General features: G+C 44.8%; 1 protein-coding gene across 1 annotated transcript in view; it reads left to right on the forward strand.

Moving 5' to 3' along the window:
* Positions 1–20,211, forward strand: part of LOC126272905 (uncharacterized) — a 337,543-nt gene that overhangs the window by 306,253 nt on the left and 11,079 nt on the right. Inside the window, exon 6 of the mRNA XM_049976169.1 lies at positions 2,558–2,881. Coding sequence (XP_049832126.1) covers positions 2,558–2,881 — 324 coding nt within the window. The remainder of the gene's footprint in view (positions 1–2,557; positions 2,882–20,211) is intronic.

Here is a 20,211-nt window from a genome sequence, read left to right on the forward strand (position 1 = left end):
CAATACGAAAATAACTAAATATGAAAATTCTTTAACAACGAATATTTTATTACAACAAATCGTCCCAAAAAGGATGAGTTTCCGAGAGATCCTCAATCTGCTGGAGCTTAGGAACAGCATATATTCATAGGACATAAATTGTAAAACACAACAAATATGTGCTTCAACTGAAAACGACGAAATCCAGTTTGGCGTCTTCGAGGTTCTGCCTGTGACGTAGAGCGTCTCCCTGTCTCTTATTGGTTCAAAGTATCGTGGCACGTCGCCGAAAAATCGTGGAACTATTTTGTTTCATGTGCGTCACTGCCTTCACAATGTGAAATAGCAGGAAGTGACGTCATAAATTTCGTCTTTCTGCGTTTTACTGTCAGTCCATATTCCATAATCATTAGACTGTTCTTTTCATTCAAAGGAAGGAACTTGCCGCCCTTCTTGCAGCGGTGTGCCGTAGGTCTCTAGAAGAGCGTAGCGTTCCAAAAGGTTGGAAAAGGGCACAGGTGATCCACGTTTTCAAGAAGGGGCGTCGAACATGAGTGCAGAATTATATACCAATATCTCTCACGTCGATCAGTTGTAGAATTTTGGAACACGTATTATGTTAGAGTATTATGACTTTTCTGGAGACTAGAAATCTACTCTGTAGGAATCAGCATGCGTTTCAAAAAAGACGATCGTGTGAAACTCAGCTCGCGCTATTCGTCCACGAGACTCAGAGGGCCATAGACACGGGCTCCCAGGTAGATGCCGTATTTCTTGACTTCCGCAAGGCGTTTGATTCAGTTCCCCACAGTCGTTTATTGAAAAAAGTAAGAGCATATGGACTATCAGACCAATTGTGTGATTGGATTGAAGATTTTCTAGATAACAGAACACAGTATGTCATTCTCAATAGAGAGAAGTCTTCCAAAGTAAGAGTGATTTCAGGTGCGAGGCAGTGGAGTGTCGTAGGACCGTTGCTATTCACAATATATATAAATGACCTTGTGGATAACATCGGAAGTTAACTGAGGCTTTTTGCGGATGATATTGTAGTATATCAAGATGTTGCAGATTATTCTGTGGTACATCGAGAGGTTTTAACAATGGAATACTGTACTGAAATGCAGGAGGATCTGCAACGAATTGACAGATGGTGCAGGGAATGGCAACTGAATCTCAATGTAGACAAGTGTAATGTGCTGCGAATACAAAGAAAGAAAGATCATTTAACTACAATACAGCTGGTCAGCAACTAAAAGCAGTTAATTCCATAAATTATCTGGGAGTACGCAATAGGAGTGATTTAAAATGGAATGATCATATAAAATTAATCGTTGGTAAAGCAGATGCCAGGCTGAGATTCATTGGAAGAAACGTAAGTAAATGCAGTCCGAAAACAAAGGAAGTAGGTTAAGTATACTTGTTCGCCCAGTGCTTGAATACTGCTCACCGGTGTGGGATCCGTACCAGATAGGGTTGATAGAAGAGATAGAGAAGATCCTACGCAGAGCAGCGCGCTTCGTTGCAGTATCATTTAGTAATCGCGAAAGCGTTACGAGGTGATAGGTAAACTCCAGTGGAAAACTGTGCAAGAGAGACGCTCAGTGGCTCGGTACGGGCTTCTGTAGAAGTTTCGAGAACATACCTTCACCGAGGAGTTGGTTCAAATGGCTCTGAGCACTATGGGACTTAACTTCCGAGGTGATCAGTCCCCTAGAACTTAGAACTACTTAAACCTAACTGACCTAAGGACATCACAAACATCCGCCGCACGGGATTAGCTGAGCGGTCTAAGGCTCTGCCGTCATGGACTGTGCGGCTGGTGCCAGCGGAGGTTAGAGTCCTCCCTCGGGCATGGGTGTGTGTGTTTGTCCTTAGGATAATTTAGGTTAAGTAGTGTGTATACTTAGGGACTGATGACCTTAGCAGATAAGTCCCATAAAATAAAAAAAAATCACATATATCAATGCCCGGGGCAGGATTCGAACCGGCGACCGTAGCGGTCGCGCGGTTCAAGACTGTAGCGCCCTGAACCGCTCGGCCACTTCGGCCGGCCACCGAGGAGTCAAGCAGTATATTGCTCCCTCCCACGCATATCTCACGAAAAGACCATGAGGATAAAATCAGAGAGATTAGAGCCCACACAGAGGCATGCCTACAACCTTTCTTTGCACGATAGAGGTACTCAAAGTACTCTCGCCACAGACCGTCATATGGCTTACGGAGTATGGATGTAGATGTAGATGTAGACTCTGTAATTTTTCTTCACTTTTAGTGAGGATAGCAATGTCATCAGCGAATCTTATCGGCGATAATCCTTTCACCTTGAATTTTAATCCCACCCTGGGAGATTCTTTTATTTCCTTCGTTGGTTTTTCGATGAACAGATTGAACAGCAGGGACGAAAGAGTGCATCCTTGTCTTACCCCTTTCTCCTAATCCTTCCCCTACAGCCGCAATCCAGTCCCTCAGTCCTCGAGCTCTGAGTGAATAGTTTCTGTCTTGCTTCGTCTGAGTACTATAGCCATTCACCAGCATAACGGGACAGCTATCTGGTATCCAGGACACTGTGTTGCAGACTGTGCATGCTGTACAAGATGATCAACGGAGAGCCGCTGAGTGGCGGCGTGGCGGAGCGTCGCGACGGCAGCGTCCCCGGGGACGGCGACGCCGAGGACGGCGCCAGGAGGCCGCCCCCGCCCCCGCCACCGCACTACCGGCGCGCCGAGCCACCCGCCGCCGCCGGCCAGGGCCCCAGCGCGCTGCCGCCCACGCCGTGTCCGGCGCGCGTCGAGTACGCCACCCCGGTCTTCGCCAGGAACTACCAGGGCGTCTGGAGATACGTCGTCCAGATACCCTACGAGGGCTACTTCACTCAGACCGTCGAGGTTGTCCGCTGCCTGTGAGTGACACTTGTGCAACTTTTTCTTCTAGACTTCAGATCAATTTGGGTTTTCGAGAAATGAATAGAATACTCACCATACGCTTATTTTAGAGAAAGACAAACCTACCTTATAGCATTTACACCATGGGCGTTCAGTAAGTAATGTAACACTTTTGCTTTCTGATAGCACTTTGGTTTCATTCAAGAGGCCAATACACCCTATTATCCACACTCTTTTGACTACAAAATCCCATTTTTCAACGTAATCTCGGTTAAATGCGACGGCCTTACGCCACCGCACTGGGAGTGCCTGTACGCCCGCTTGGTACCCTTGTGTTGGTCTATATCTACATCTACGTGATTACTCTACTATTCACAATGAAGTGCCTGGCAGAGTGTTCAGTGAACCGCCTCCAAGCTGTCTCTCTACCGTTCCACTCTCGAACGGCACGCGGGAAAAACGAGCACTTAAATTTTTCTCTGCGAGCCCTGATTTCTCTTATTTTATCGTGATAATCATTTCTTCCTATGTAGGTGGGTGCCAACAGAATGTTTTCGCAATCGGAGGAGAAAACTGGTGACTGAAATTTCATGAGATGATCCCGTCGCAACGAAAAACGCCTTTGTTTTAATGATTGCCACTCCAATTCAAGTATCATGTCTGTGACACTAACTCCCCTATTTCGCGATAATACAAAACTTGCTGCCCTTCCTTGTACTGTTTCGATGTCATTCGTCAGTCCCACCTCATGTGGATCCCACACCGCACAGCAGTACTCCAGAACAGGGTGTACAAGCGTGGTGTAAGCAGTCTCTTTAGTAGACCTGTTGACCTTCTAAGTGTCGGAGCCAACTTTTTGCTGTATTAGTGGCCTCGCCATTATGCACGTACTGCTTCCTACGAGAGTGCATCCCTCACTGGGGCAAATAGATGTAAGTCGGAAGTTACGAAATCCAGAGTGTAGAATGTATGAGGAAGAACTGTCTAATCATGTTCTGTGAGCTCCTCTCGTGTGTGCAGATTTGTGTGAGGCCTTGCGTTGTCTAAATCTACATCTACATACATACTCCGCAATCCATCATACCGTGCATGGCGGAGGGTACCTCGTACCACAATTAGTATCTTCTCTCCCTGTTCCACTCCCAAACAGAACGAGGGAAAGATGGCTGCCTACGTGCCTCTGTTCGAGCCCTAATCTCTCTTATCTTATCTTTGTGGTCTTTCCGCGAAATATAAGTTGGCGGCGGTAAAATTGTACTGCAGTCAGCCTCACCTCAAATGCTGGTTCTCTAAATTTCCTCAGTAGCGATTCACGAAAACAACGCCTCCTTTCCTCCAGAGACTCCCACCCGAGTTCCTGAAGCATTTCCGAAACACTAGCGTGATGATCAAACCTACCACTAACAAATCTAGCAGCCCGCCTCTGAATTGCTTCTATGTCCTCCCTCAATGCGACCTGATAGCGATCCCAAACGCTCGAGCAGTACTCAAGAATAGGTCGTATTAGTGTTTTATAAGCGGTCTCCTTTACAGATGAACCACATCTTCCCAAAATTCTGCCAATGAACCGAAGACGACTATCCGCCTTCCCCACAACTGCCATTACATGCTTGTCCCACTTCATATCGCTCTGCAATGTTACGCCCAAATATTTAATCGACGTGACTGTGTCAACCGCTACACTACTAATGGAGTATTCAAACATTACGGGATGCTTTTTCCTATTCATCTGCATTAATTTACATTCATCTATACTTAGATTTAGCTGCCATATTTTACACCAATCACAAATCCTGTCCAAGTCATCTTGTATCCTCCTACAGTCACTCAACGACGGAGACGCTTCGACCAACCATAGTAGCCCTCAGTGGTTCACAATAGGCCAGTCACCCCACCGCCACGCCACACCACACCATACCGAACGCAGGGTTATTGTGTCGGCCCCCAGTGGACACCGCCCCCCCCCCCCCCCCTCCTCCGGGGACGTCTTGTTCCAGACGAGTGTATTCCCAAATGTTTGCGTCGTAGAGTAATTATTGTGTACGCGTACATGGAGACAGTGTTTACTTCTGTATCAGCGCACACTCCGCTGCACAGTGTAATTCTCATTCTGGAAACATCCCCCAGGCTGTGGCTAAGCCGTGTCTCCGCAATATTCTTTCTTTCACGAGTGCTAGTTCTGCAGGCTTCGCAGGGAAGCTTCTGTAAAGTTTGGAAGGTAGGAGACGAGATACTGACAGAAGTAAAGCTGTGAGGACGGGGCGTGTGTCGTGCTTGGGTGCTCAGTTGGTAGAGCATTTGCCCGCAAAAAGTCCCGAGTTCGAGTCTCGGTCCGGCACACAGTTTTAATTTGCCAGGAAGTTTCATCATTGAGCATATTTGGGATTCCTCTCAACGTGCTGTTCAGAAGAGATCTCAACCGTCTCGTACTCTTACGGATTTATGGATAGCCCTGCAGTATTCATGATATAAGTTCCCTCCAACACTATTTCACACATAAGTCGAGTCCATGTAACATCTTGTTGCGGCACTTTTGCTTGCTCGCGGGGGCCCTACACGATATTAGGCAACGAAACTCTGTCTAGGAATCAGGCAGAAAACCCAAAGAGATTCTGGTCATACATAAAGCACACCAGTGGCAAGACGCAATCAGTACCTTCAATGCGCGGTAACAACGGTGAAGTCACTGATGACAGTGCCACTAAAGCAGAGTTATTAAACATGGTTTTCCGATACTAATTCACTAAAGAAGACGAAGTATATCTTCCTGAATTCAAATCAGGAACAACTGTCAAGATGAGAAACATAGAAGTAGATAACCTCGGTGTAGCAAAGGAGCTTAAATCACTTAATAAAGGCAGTGCCTCCGGTCCACATTGTATACCAACCAGATTCCTTTCAGAGTATGCTGATACAGTAGCTCCATATTTAGCAATTATATACAACCGCTGGCTCACAGAAAGATCCGTACCTAAAGACTGGAAAATTGCGCAAGTCACACCAATACCAAAAAATGGAAGTAGGAGCAATCCGCTGAATTCCAAAACAAAAGTAATATGCGGCGTTACCCAAGGAAGTGTTGTAGAACCTCTAGTGTTCCTGATTTATATTAACGACATAGGAGACAATCTGAGAAGCCGTCTTAGATTTTTTGCTAATCATGCTGTTTATCAGTCTACTGACTGGTTTGATGCGGCCCGCCACGAATTCCTTTCCTGTGCTAACCTCTTCATCTCAGAGTAGCACTTGCAACCTACGTCCTCAATTATTTGCTTGACGTATTCCAATCTCTGTCTTCCTCTACAGTTTCTGCCCTCTACAGCTCCCTCTAGTACCATGGAAATCATTCCCTCATGTCTTAGCAGATGTCCTATCATCCTGTCCCTTCTCCTTATCAGTGTTTTCCACATATTCCTTTCCTCTCCGATTCTGCGTAGAACCTCCTCATTCCTTACCTTATCAGTCCACCTAATTTTCAACATTCGTCTATAGCACCACATCTCAAATGCTTCGATTCTCTTCTGTTCCGGTTTTCCCACAGTCCATGTTTCACTACCATACAATGCTGTACTCCAGACGTACATCCTCAGAAATTTCTTCCTCAAATTAAGGCCGGTATTTGATATTAGTAGACTTCTCTTGGCCAGAAATGCCTTTTTTGCCATAGCGAGTCTGCTTTTGATGTCCTCCTTGCTCCGTCCGTCATTGGTTATTTTACTGCCTAGGTAGCAGAATTCCTTAACTTCATTGACTTCGTGACCATCAGTCCTGATGTTAAGTTTCTCGCTGTTCTAATTTCTACTACTTCTCATTACCTTCGTCTTTCTCCGATTGACTCTCAAACCATACTGTGTACTCATTAGACTGTTCATTCCGTTCAGCAGATCATTTAATTCTTCTTCACTTTCACTCAGGATGGCAATGTCATCGGCGAATCGTATCATTGATATCCTTTCACCTTGTATTTTAATTCCACTCCTGAACCTTTCTTTTATTTCTATCATTGCTTCCTCGATGTACAGATTGAAGAGTAGGGGCGAAAGGCTACAGCCTTGTCTTACTCCCTTCTTAATACGAGCACTTCGTTCTTGATCGTCCACTCTTATTATTCCCTCTTGGTTGTTGTACATATTGTATATGACCCGTCTCTCCCGATAGCTTACCCCTACTTTTTTCAGAATCTTGAACAGCTTGCACCATTTTATATTGTCGAACGCTTTTTGCACGTCGACAAATCCTATGAACGTGTCTTTATTTTTCTTTAGCCTTGCTTCCATTATTAGCCGTAACGTCAGAATTGCCTGTCTCGTGCCTTTACTTTTCCTAAAGCCAAACTGATCGTCACCTACCGCATTCTCAATTTTCTTTTCCATTCTTCTGTATATTATTCTTGTAAGCAGCTTCGATGCATGAGCTATTAAGCTGATTGTGCGATAATTCTCGCACTTGTCAGCTCTTGCCGTCTTCGGAATTGTGTGGATTAAGCTTTTCCGAAAGTCAGCTGGTATGTCGCCAGACTCATATATTCTACACACCAACGTGAACAGTCGTTTTGTTGCCACATCCCCCAATGATTTTAGAAATTCTGATGGAATGTTGTTTATCCCTTCTGCCTTATTTGACCGTAAGTCCTCCAAAGCTCTTTTAAATTCCGATTCTAATACTGGATCCCCTATCTCTTCTAAATCGAATCCTGTTTCTTCTTCTATCACATCAGACAAATCTTCACCCTCATAGAGGCTTTCAATGTATTCTTTCCACCTATCTGCTCTCTCCTCTGCATTTAACAGTTGAATTCCCGTTGCACTCTTAATGTTACCACCGTTGCTTTTAATGTCACCAAAGGTTGTTTTGACTTTCCTGTATGCTGAGTCTGTCCTTCTGACAATCATATCTTTTTCGATGTTTTCACATTTTTCCTGCAGCCATTTCGTCTTAGCTTCCCTGCACTTCCTATTTATTTCATTCCTCAGCGACTTGTATTTCTGTATTCCTGATTTTCCCGGAACATGTTTTTACTTCCTCCTTTCATCAATGAACTGAAATATTTCTTCTGTTACCCATGGTTTCTTCGCAGCTACCTTCTTTGTATCTATGTTTTCCTTCCCAACTTCTGTGATGACCCTTTTTAGAGATGTCCATTCCTCTTCAACTGTGTTGCCTAATGCGTTATTCCTTATTGCTGTATCTATAGCGCTAGAGAACTTCAAACGTACCTCGTCATTCCTTAGAACGTCCGTATGCCACTTCTTTGCGTATTGATTCTTCCTGACTAATGTCTTGAACTTCAGCCTACTCTTCATCACTACTGTATTGTGATCTGAGTTCATATCTGCTCCTGGGTACGCCTACAATCCAGTATCTGATTTCGGAATCTCTGTCTGACCATGATGTAATCTAATTGAAATCTTCCCGTATCTCCCGGCCTTTTCCAAGTATACCTCCTCCTCTTGTGATTCTTGAACAGGGTATTCGCTATTACTAGCTGAAACGTGTTACAGAACTCAATTAATCTTTCTCCTCTTTCATTCCTTGTCCCAAGGCCATATTCTCCTGTAACCATTTCTTCTACTCCTTCCCCTACAGCTGCATTCCAGTCGCCCATGACTATTAGATTTTCGTCCCCCTTTACATACTGCATTACCCTTTCAATATCCTCATACACTTTCTCTATCTGTTCATCTTCAGCTTGCGACGTCGACATGTATACCTGAACTATCGCTGTCGGTGATGGTCTGCTGTCGATTCTGATTAGAACAACCCGGTCACTGAACTGTTCACAGTAACACACCCTCTGCCCTACCTGCCTATTCATAACGAATCCTACACCTGTTACACAATTTTCTGCTGCTGTTGATATTATCCGATACTCAACTGACCAGAAATCCTTGTCTTCCTTCCACTTCACTTCACTGAACCCTACTATATCTAGATTGAGCCTTTGCATTTCCCTTTTCAGATTTTCTAGTTTCCCTACCACGTTCAAGCTTCTGACATTCCACGCCCCAACTCGTAAAACATTATCCTTTCGTTGATTATTCAATCTTTTTCTCATGGTAACCTCCCCCTTGGCAGTCCCCTCCCGGAGATCCGAATGAGGGACTATTCCGGAATCTTTTGTCAATGGAGAGATCAGGATGACACTTCTTCAACTACAGGCCACATGTCCTGTAGATACACGTTACGTGTCTTTAATGCAGTGGTTTCCATTGCCTTCTGCATACTGATGCCGTTGATCCACATCCTACTAGGTGAATACTGGGCTGGTCCTCACGTTCCTCCTCAGTTACCCGACTCACGGACAGTTGAAACACAGTCACACTATTTCACGGTTTCCACTAGACGCAGACAGCTGGGGTACACCAATTCCGTCCCGGGGGGTATGGGGTGGCGGCAGGAAGGGCATCCGGCCACCTCTTACAGTTAACCATGCCAATTCCGTACATAACCCTGCCGACCCTGCGAACAATGCGGGATAAAGGCAGTATCAAAAGAAGAAAAGAAAGAAGAATTGGGCAGCTATATAAATCCGCTACAGCGCGTTTGGTCATCATAACAATTATGACTGATAACTGTTATCAAGCCTTCTACCGCGGTGCGACCTCACAACGATGTATGGAATCAGTACGAAAAACAGTTCCGTACCGGCCGAGCGCACGCGACCAGGTTGCCCACGTCGTTAGGGACGTACATGAATTACGTACTTTTTTTTAAAAAAAATTGTCCTCTCTCCCCCTTGGAGAGCTTTGGTGACATGTGGTCGGGCTCCTGCCCCCCTTCCCCCCATAACTTGAGGTTCTAATATCATTCTTAAATAATTATATTTATTTAGTATTTCCATTTTTATATCAGTAAAAATAACTATTACGGTGCTCGGAATTAGTTTCATAAGACAAAATTTTGTTTCTGAAGAAGAGAAATTTGTTAACATCGAGTATAGATTTAAGTGTCAGGAAGTCTTTTCTGAAAGTATTTGTATGGAGTGTAGCCATGTATGGAAGTGAAACATGGACGATAAATATTTTAGAGAAGAAGAGAATAGAATCTTTCGAAATGTGGTGCTACAGAAGAATGCTAAATATTAGATGGGTAGATCACATAACTAATGAGGAGGTAGGCATTAAATAGAATTGGGGAGAAGAGGAGTTTGTGGCACAACTTGACCAGAAGAAGGGACCGGTTGGTAGGACATGTTCTGAGGCATCAAGGGATCACAAATTTAGCCATGGAGGGCAGCGTGGAGGGTAAAAATCGTAGAGGGAGAGCAAGAGATGAATACACTAAGCAGACACAGAAGGTTGTACGTTGCAGTAAGTACTGGGAGATGAAGAAGCTTGCACAGGGTAGAGTAGCATGGAGAGCTGCATCAAACAAGTGTACGGGCTGAAGACCACAACAACAACAACTGAATATTCTCTGCCATTTAGTAACTTTCAAGACAATTAAACTCACTGTGGTGCACCTTAAATATGATCATCATTTTCAGCTCTAATTTCACGGTAAAATGGTAGTACATAGATTTTTAAAGTGTATTACACAGCCATTTCAGCAGGTAAATAAACATGCCAATCCTGAGTAGTAAGCGGATGGACACACAGACGGGCGAAAAAGATCCGCGAAAACACGAGTAATAGTAGCAATCATTTTGAAAGATCCCTAAAAAAACTGACCTTTTATTGATATATTGGGTACGTTAAACGTCACTGAACTTTTGCTTTGCAGATGAAAGGAAACACTGTTTGCGCCTTCCTTTGAACCTTGTGTTTACGTAGAATTTCAATTTCTTCATTTATAAGACCACTAATAGATACTTGACAATGACCTTCAGCTAAACTTCCTTCCCCATATGATGCATTTCTTGATAGCGGATTCGTTTCGGCTCGTTGGGATGCCGCTTAACATACTCACTGGTAAAGTTTTGACACAAATTCATGCTGAACACAGAAAACCTGCCCTATATATTTTGCAGAATATCACTCGGACTCACTGATATCCGGTGATTTTTACCAGCGCGGCAGGGAATTTCCCGAATGAAGTCTGACACTTGTGCGGCACTTGTTTCAAGTAATGGCATCCAGGTCATGGCGCAGTATCAGTTCAGAGAAGCATAAACTTTAATACTGTCTATGCTCGAGAGTAATTCCAGGAAACAAATTGTTATCCGTTATAATAACGTGTATTCTCTTAATTAAAAATTTGACGTGAGATTTTCATTGCCCTCCTTTTAAATGAGATCTGGTGCGATTTTACCAGACCCCTCCACCCCCCTCCCTCATCCCATTTCCAGCTCAATTAATAGACGTCCCTTCGCAAGCGCAGAAAGCGTGTAATAGGGCTGTCAGGCGGATAGCCTTTGCTAACTGCTCCTGCCTGCGAGCGAGCTGAGGGCCGCTGCCAGTGCAGCAACGCCAAGGGGCAGCGTTGTAACAGTCTAGACTAAATAAAGGGCTTATTTCAGTAGTGGTACAAGTCCATTACCTCTCTTTTCTGATTATAGTGCTTCTGACATTAATGATCCAAACAAACAGAAAGAAAGGTTCATCTCTAGCAAGAAGCCATATGTTTGACTATTTCTTGTACCTCAACTGCAGATTTTTCAGCGCTCAATTAACTTTAGTACTCTGTATCTTAAAATGAACAAAAATGGACTTGTACCACTGTTGAAATAAGCTCTTCAAATGATGGCGGAATATCATGTCTGCCATTTCCTGAGTAGAATAATGGGCATCTATTTTTGTGTGTAATTTCATGTTTTCGCGGCGTATTGACTGATCCATTACGTTTAGGGTGTGTAGCTGCAGATGTCGCATTTCTTCAAATGATATTTCGACGGTACATCTTTCGACCATCTCCGAGCGAACCTACAGAATTTAGCCACAGCACTCGCGTCCTTCTTTAAACTCGACGGATGCATTACCGCGCATGCGGCCACATATACACTAGGGCCAGAGATGTTGCTCGGCAGCAAAGTACTTAATAAGAACGGACTCTGAGGTTGTACGCTCGATCCATAATGGGATATCAGTGCATCAACATGAGCTGCACTGTATCTATCGCCATTAATTAAATCCTTCGTCAAACGAATTTTCACTGCTTCCTAGCCACGGGGTCTCGGAATTATGCATTCCATTCTAGAATTGTCATACAGCATAAAATGGCCAGTGCGTGGCGCGGCCGTCGGATTTAAAACAACAGGAGCGAGTGATGCTACTTCGATATGTCTGCTCACTCAGAAGACGGCCAAAAGATGTATGGCCTGAACATATATAGAAGAAATGGCGTGTTTGCAACTGTGCATCCCGAATCTAATCTATCGCTCTATTTTTCCCGCTCTTATGTCTCTTACGCTCCACAGAATCACGAATCTTGTTGTGATGTCAGCATAACATCAACACGGTACGTACGGAATGGCTAACGTGGAAGGTAGTTGTAAGTCTCTGACAACAGCTCAGAGGACTAAGTACAGAAGCAAACATAGCCAAAAAGAAATGAGCAATGAACGTCAACAGGAAGACTACCTGCACGGCTCAATAGTGACCGTTCTCAACACAAATACTGTAGAAAGGCCCAAACTTCAACAACTATTTGTTCCACGGTCTATGTTTACAGCGCCTCTCTTTAAATTTTGATCAGCACTACCTCCTGTAAGAACAGATCTCGAAAGGAAACACGCTGTACTTTCCCCAAGTCATCCATCTGCAAGGGTCAGAGCTGTACCTAGAGGACGGTGTACATCTACATAAATACTCCGAAAGCATAGCGAAGGGCACCCCGTACCAATGCTAGTCGTTTTCTTTCCTGTTCCATTCGCATTACAGAGCGAAAGAAAAGGGACTCCCTATAAACCTCCATACGAGCTCTAATTTCTCTCTTTTTATCTTCGTGGTCCTTTTTTTTTAAAAAAAAATTTTATTCATCAAAAACAGTTATTAGACATAATAACCCACCACCTGAAACATTAGTGGGTCCTAATTACATACAATGTGTTAGTTAACAAGCAGCATTTACTTTTCTTTTATCTCCTTAATCTTAGCTACAGGATCGAAAGCTAGCTACTCTTTGGGCAAGTCTACTGTTCACCCTACTATACTCTCTACTCTACCAAGCTACATCCAGCAGCTTTAAAAGTGTGCCAGCAAAATACAAACCTACGAACTCTTGGCCATGCCCACCGATCTAAGCCCAGGGGCATGCCCCTGGCACTGGGCTGGCCTTAACTGGAAATCGCTGCAGGTCTTTCGAAGTTATCCAAAAACTAAATTTTACTAATAAATTCTAACTACTAAAGTCATCATCAGTCTGCGGTGTCTAGTTTGGGTAACTTCACACCCTCTCCCTAATCCAGGACGTGGCGGATTCCAATCGTCACGGTGGTCGGCCAATTCACGCACTGGCGGAATGGGATAGGTGTGGAATGTCGATTCTTTGCTCACCAATCACTCAATCTCCCTTCGCTATTCACGCAGGACCTTGGCGGATACCTCGCTGGCAAATCTGTCAATGATGTTGAAAGTGACCAGATTCCTAATCAAGTGAAATGTATCTGTATTGGGTAACTGGTTCCTTATTTCGGCAGCAACATCATCAAAAATAGGGCACTCGTAGACCACGTGGTCTGGCGTACCTATTCCGGCACCACAGTCACACGAGGGTGTCGCACTTCTCCCGAACTGGCAGAAATATGTCGGGTACGGACCGTGCCCTGCGAGGAAGTGGTTGAAAATGTTTTATTTCAATCCGTTCTCTGATGTTTCGAAGCAACTGGTAGGTTCTTCTGCCTGTCTTGTCCCTATCCCAGAACTCCTCCCATAATTCTTCCCCCCCCCCACCTTCTTCTAATCGAAAGTTTATCCCCCCCGATACCAAGCAGCCTGTTCCCTGATTTTAACATCTAGGGGTCACAGTCCCGTGAGAATCAGCAGTGCTCGCCCCCCCCCTCCCCCCCCCCTCTTGGGGATATACGGTAGGCTCCAACCGATCGCAATAATATGTTGCATTGCACCTTCCTCAAGGCCATGGCAGGCACGACCCTTGTGAGCCCAGACTCCAGACCTGTTGCCCATGATGGAAGCAAGGATGGTATTATGGTACAGTTTGATGAGTTGTGTAGGAAGATGAAATCGCCTATGCCAAATCATGATAAGATTGTTTAGAACCTCTAACGACTTATGCGTTGCCACTTCAATATGAAGGGCGAAGCTCCATCTCTCGTCTAGAATAACACCGAGGTGTTGTGCCTCGCGACGGCGTATAACCGGTGTGCCCTCAATTCTAACGGTTGGGTTCCTGGCCAATTCGCACTTTAAAAGCAAGTATGTTGACTTGTTTGGCGCAACTTGAAGTTTAGTCCTGTGGCACCACTGTGAAAATATATGGTCATTGTTCTCTCAATTTTGGTTTCTAGTTCCTCTCGGCTTCGGCCGCCAACCAACAGGAGGAGGTCGTCAGTGTAGGCTATCACATCTAGCACATCAGCGCTGCTCTCCGAGTTGTCCAGGAGAGGCTCCATATTGATGTCCCAAAAGAATGGCCCCAGGACAGAGCCCTGTGGACACCCCTTCGTTATCCTCTTACCCACTCTCCCGCTAGAGGATGATAGCTAGACCTCCCTTTTCCACGCAATAGCTCCCATATAGCGGTCCTGGACACTCTTTCTCCCGCAAGCAGGAGAAGAGCGAAGGCTGCTACAGGTTGGCAAACGTGCCACTGATATCAACCATGATGCCAACTATGTACTTGTGTGTGGATGACCCGCAGACCTCAGCCGCCATGGAAAATTGCGTCCCACGCATATCGTCCCGGACGAAAGTCGAATTGCCTACTGCCCATCCCACAGAGCACCCAGTGTGTCATCAGCCTGTCTGCTAGTAAACGCTCCAACAATTTCCCAAGCAGATCCAACAGACAGATCGGTCTGTAGGACTTGACTTCTTTAGGATCTTTATCCTGCCCTTTCTTGATGATTATCACGTTGGCCTGTTTCCAGATGGAGGGAAACGTTCTGAGGCTCAAAGCCTCATTGTATATTCTTGTTAGAGGTGTTACCAGTTGAGGAGCGAGGTATTGCACCACTTCCGCTACAATGCCGTCTGGTCCTGGGGCTTTACCTCTTTTGAGTGATTTAATGTGCATCGCCACCTCGTTCTCAGAGAATGGATACACTACGTTGCTGTTCGGATATTCTTCACCAAGTGCCTGCCTAATTAGGCCTTGTTTTTCAGTATCCTCCTCTTCCTTGTCGTCAGGGAGCAGGGACCGGAGGAGGACCTCAGCAGTTTCCTGCCAAGACCCCATCATCCGGTTCCCATCCCTAACGATTGAAAGTACCATTGTCGACCGTATCTTTTTCCTCACTAATTTGTAGTGTGTGCCCCAGGGATCAATAGCCAGTTGGCTTTGGACATATTTTTCCCAGCTCAGGAGTGGTCCTTATGCGAAATGTATGTTGGCGGCAGTAGAATTGATCTGCAGTCGGCCTCAAATGACTGTTCTAAAAATTTTCGCAATAGTGCCTCGCGAAAAGAGTGTCGTCTTCAATCCTGTAGGAGAAGATTAGTGTTTAACGTCCCGTCGACAACGAGTTCATTAGAGACGGAGCACAAGCTCAGAGGGGCGGGTGGAGAAGGAAATCGGCTGTGCCTTTTTAGAAGAACCAACCCGGCATTTGCCGTAAGCGATTTAGTGCAATCACGAAGACCTAAATCTGGATGCCCTGAGCTTGGTTTGAACAGTCGTCCTCCCGAAAGCGATTCCAGTCTGCTAACCACTGTGTTACTTTGCACGGTTCTTCCCTATATGGATTCCCATTTGAGTTCACGAAATATCTCCTTGACACTTGTGCGTCGATCGAACTTACCGGTAACAAATCTAGTTGCATACCTCGAACTGCTTCGATGTCCGATGTCTTCCTTTAATCCGACCTGGTGGGGATCCCAAACACTCGAAGTGTGCTCGAGAATAGGTCGCACTTGCATTCTATGCACCGTCTGCTTTACAGATGAGCTACACGTTCCCAAAATTCTGCCAACAAAACGAAAGCGAGCATTGGCCTTCTCTGCTACGATCCTAGGAACACTCAATGTTGTCAGTCTAATGACTGATTTAGAATCACATGAAAGAATGCGCACTACAAACGGCCATTATAAGTTTCCGCCATTTTCTACAGTTCTTGTTGTTTTCAAACATGACGTTGTGTATTCCTCAGCATTTGTAAATATTTCGCGTTCTATATACTTTAGTGCTGTATAATACACTCCTGGAAATTGAAATAAGAACACCGTGAATTCATTGTCCCAGGAAGGGGAAACTTTATTGACACATTCCTGGGGTCAGATACATCACATGATCACACTGACAGAACCACAGGCACATAGACACAAGCAACAGAGCATGCACAATGTCGGCACTAGTACAGTGTATATCCACCTTTCGCAGCAATGCAGGCTGCTATTCTCCCATGGAGACGATCGTAGAGATGCTGGATGTAGTCCTGTGGAACGGCTTGCCACCTGGCGCCTCAGTTGGACCAGCGTTCGTGCTGGACGTGCAGACCGCGTGAGACGACGCTTCATCCAGTCCCAAACATGCGCAATGGGGGACAGATCCGGAGATCTTGCTGGTCAGGGTAGTTGACTTACACCTTCTAGAGCACGTTGGGTGGCACGGGATACATGCGGACGTGCATTGTCCTGTTGGAACAGCAAGTTCCCTTGCCGGTCTAGCAATGGTAGAAAGATGGGTTCGATGACGGTTTGGATGTACCGTGCAGTATTCAGTGTCCCCTCGACGATCACCAGAGGTGTACGGCCAGTGTAGGAGATCGCTCCCCACACCATGATGCCGGGTGTTGGCCCTGTGTGCATCGGTCGTATGCAGTCCTGATTGTGGCGCTCACCCGCACGGCGCCAAACACGCATACGACCATCATTGGCACCAAGGCAGAAGCGACTCTCATCGCCGAAGACGACACGTCTCCATTCGTCCCTCCATTCACGCCTGTCGCGACACCACTGGAGGCGGGCTGCACGATGTTGGGGCGTGAGCGGAAGACGGCCTAACGGTGTGCGGGACCGTAGCCCAGCTTCATGGAGACGGTTGCGAATGGTCCTCCCCGATACCCCAGGAGCAACAGCGTCCCTAATTTGCTGGGAAGTGGCGGTGCGGTCCCCTACGGCACTGCGTAGGATCCTACGGTCTTGGCGTGCATCCGTGCGTCGCTGCGGTCCGGCCCCAGGTCGACGGGCACGTGCACCTTCCGCCGACCACTGGCGACAGCATCGATGTACTGTGGAGACCTCACGCCCCACGTGTTGCGCAATTCGGCGGTACGTCCACCCGGCCTCCAGCATGCCCACTATTTGCCCTCGCTCGAAGTCCGTGAACTGCACATACGGTTCACGTCCACGCTGTCGCAGCCTGCTACCAGTGTCAAAGACTGCGATGGAGCTCCGTATGCCACGACAAACTGGCTGACACTGACGGCGGCGGTGCACAAATGCTGCGCAGCTAGCGCCATTCGACGGCCAACACCGCGGTTTCTGGTGCGTCCGCTGTGCCGTGCATGTGATCATTGCTTGTACAGCCCTCTCGCAGTGTCCGGAGCAAGTATGGTGGGTCTGACACACCGGTGTCAATGTGTTCTTTTTTCCATTTCCAGGAGTGTATATTAAAGCTATTTCGAAGTTATTGTTAATTTTCCAGGCAAAGAATTCTATGGTTAGTAGAGTGCTACATATTGCTAGAACTATTTACATAATATGTGGACAGTTCAGTCATACTTCGTCGGTCGTACCTGTAAACAGAAAGAGGTCTTTACCACAAAACATGTAATGCTTCCAAATGAACTAAGTTTTCATATTCTCTTAATAGTTTTAACTGTCTTGAAAATGGAACTTTGAGCTAGTTTCCAATAGCTTCTATTTCAAAACATATTTTCATTTGTAACTGGGCTTTGATAATTCTTCTGGTTAGTTAGAGTCCACTTACTGATTGTTGGTGTGTAGTAGAGTAATAAGGTAACAGATAGAGGACCACATACAGTACTGACAAGGTTTTCTGGATTGCAACGCCTGTAAATTTCAATAGAATACTTGTTCCTAGGCACATGTTTTCACATTTGCAAAAGCTTAATTTTACTGAGTAATTTTTGAAGTTTCAGAAAAAGACTACAGCATTTAAAAAGCGAATGCCATCATTTAAAAATGGAATATGAAAATGTATTGGGTGTCCTAGGAAGAATATTCAGTATTCAGGGATATAAAAGGAATGAATATTCGAACCACAAAAGTCTAGGAAATAGGGGCTCTAAAATGCATATTTTACAAACTGTGAGCACTTTTTCATCACCGATACTCTGAAACAAATCTCTTCTACTCCAAACTATTTGTATTGTATGTTCCGGCAGATGGTAATACGAGCCAAAACAAGAAAAAAGGCCTAAGATACATGTGCTCTAAATTGACACCTTAGGACCTATGAGTATTTCTTCAGAAAAACGGATGTGTTTCACAGTAGCGAAGATGAACAAGTCCTCATAGCTTTTAAGGTATAAAGTTTAGAGCCCATGTTTACGGGACTTTTTTCCTTGTTTTGGTCTATACTGCCACGTCTCAGAATATGGAAGAAAGAGAGCTTGCAGTAGAAGAGATTTCACAATACGGAAGAGAATATGAGCTCAGTACGGTGAGTGAGAGAGGAGAAAGACTAAGTGACTTCTGCAATAAAATACAGCTATTAATAGCGAATATTTTGTTCAACAATCACAAGAAAAGGGAGCTATAATTGGAAAAGGCCAAGAGATAGGGGAAGATTTCAGTTAGATTACATCAAGGTCAGACAGAAATTCCGAACTCAGCTACTGAATTGTAATGCGTACCCAGAACCAAATATACATTCAGATCACAATATAGTAATGATAGAGAGTAGGTTGAAGTTTAACAGATTAGGCAGGAAGAATCAATACGCAAAAAAGTTGGGTACGGAAGCACTAAGGAATGAAGAGATACGCTTGATGTTCCCTAAGAGTATAGATAATGCGTTAAGGAGTATCTCAGTAGGTAGTACATTCGAAGAGGAATGCACATCTCTAAAAAGGGCAATCACAGAAGCTGAAAAGAAAAAACATAGCTACAAAGAAGGTAACAGCGCAGAAACCATGTGTAACCAAGGAAATACATCATTTTATCGATGAAAAAAGGAAGCACAAAAATGTTCATGGAAATACAGTATTTCAGAAATACAAGTCGTTGGGGAATGAAATCAACAGGAAGTGCAGGGAAGCTAAGACGAAACGGCTGCATGAAAAATGCAAAGAAATCGAAAAACAAACGATTGTCGGGAGGACTGACTCAGCTTATGGAAAAGTCAAAATAACCTTCGGGGACATGAAAAGCAAAGGTTGTAACATTATGAGTACAACTGGAATTCCTCTGTTATCGCAGAGGAGAAAGAGATAGATGGAAGGTGTACATTGAAGGCTTCTATGAGGGGGGAGATTTGTCGGATGTGATAGAAGAACAAACGGGAGTCGGTATAGAAGAGATAGGAGATCCAGAAATAGAATCAGACAGCTTTGGAAGGGCTAACATCAAATAAAGCAAAAGCGATAGATAACATCCATAAGAATTTCTAAAATCATTGGGGGAAGTGACAACAAACGACTGTCCACGTTGGCGTGTAAGACGTATGAGTCTGGAGATATACTATCTGACTTTCGAAAGAATATCATCCAGAAAATTCCGAAGACTGAAAGAGCTTACAAGTGCGAGAATTATCGTACAACCATCTTCATAGCTCACGCATCCAAGTTGCTGCCAAGAATAATACACACAAGAATGAAAAACAAGGTTGAGGATCTATTAGATGACGATCAATTTGGCTCTAGGAAAGGTGAAAGTATGAGAAGGGCAGTTTTGCGTTATGGTTGATAATGGAAGCAAGACTAAAGAAAAATCTAGATACGTTGATGGTATTTGTCGACCTGCAAAAAGTGTTCGGCAATGTCAAATGCGCAAGATGTTCGAAATTATAAGGAAAATAGGTGTATGCTGCAGGGAGAGACAAGTAGCATACAACACGTACAAGAACCAAGCGGAAATGATAAGAGTCGAAGATCAGGAAGTAAGTGCTCGAATTAAAACGGGTGTAAGAGAGGGAAGCAGTCTTTGGCCCCTACTGTTCAACCTATACATCGAAAAGCAAGGGTGGAAAAAAAAGATAGGTTGAAGAGTGGAATTAAACTTCAGAGTGAAAGGGTATCAGTGACAAGATTCGCTGATGACATTTGTATCCTCACTGAAAGCAAGGAAGAATTACAGGACTTGCTAAATGGAATGAAGAGTGTAATTAG

This window comes from Schistocerca gregaria, chromosome 5 (assembly GCF_023897955.1).
Source record: "Schistocerca gregaria isolate iqSchGreg1 chromosome 5, iqSchGreg1.2, whole genome shotgun sequence".
Lineage (NCBI taxonomy): Eukaryota > Metazoa > Arthropoda > Insecta > Orthoptera > Acrididae > Schistocerca > Schistocerca gregaria.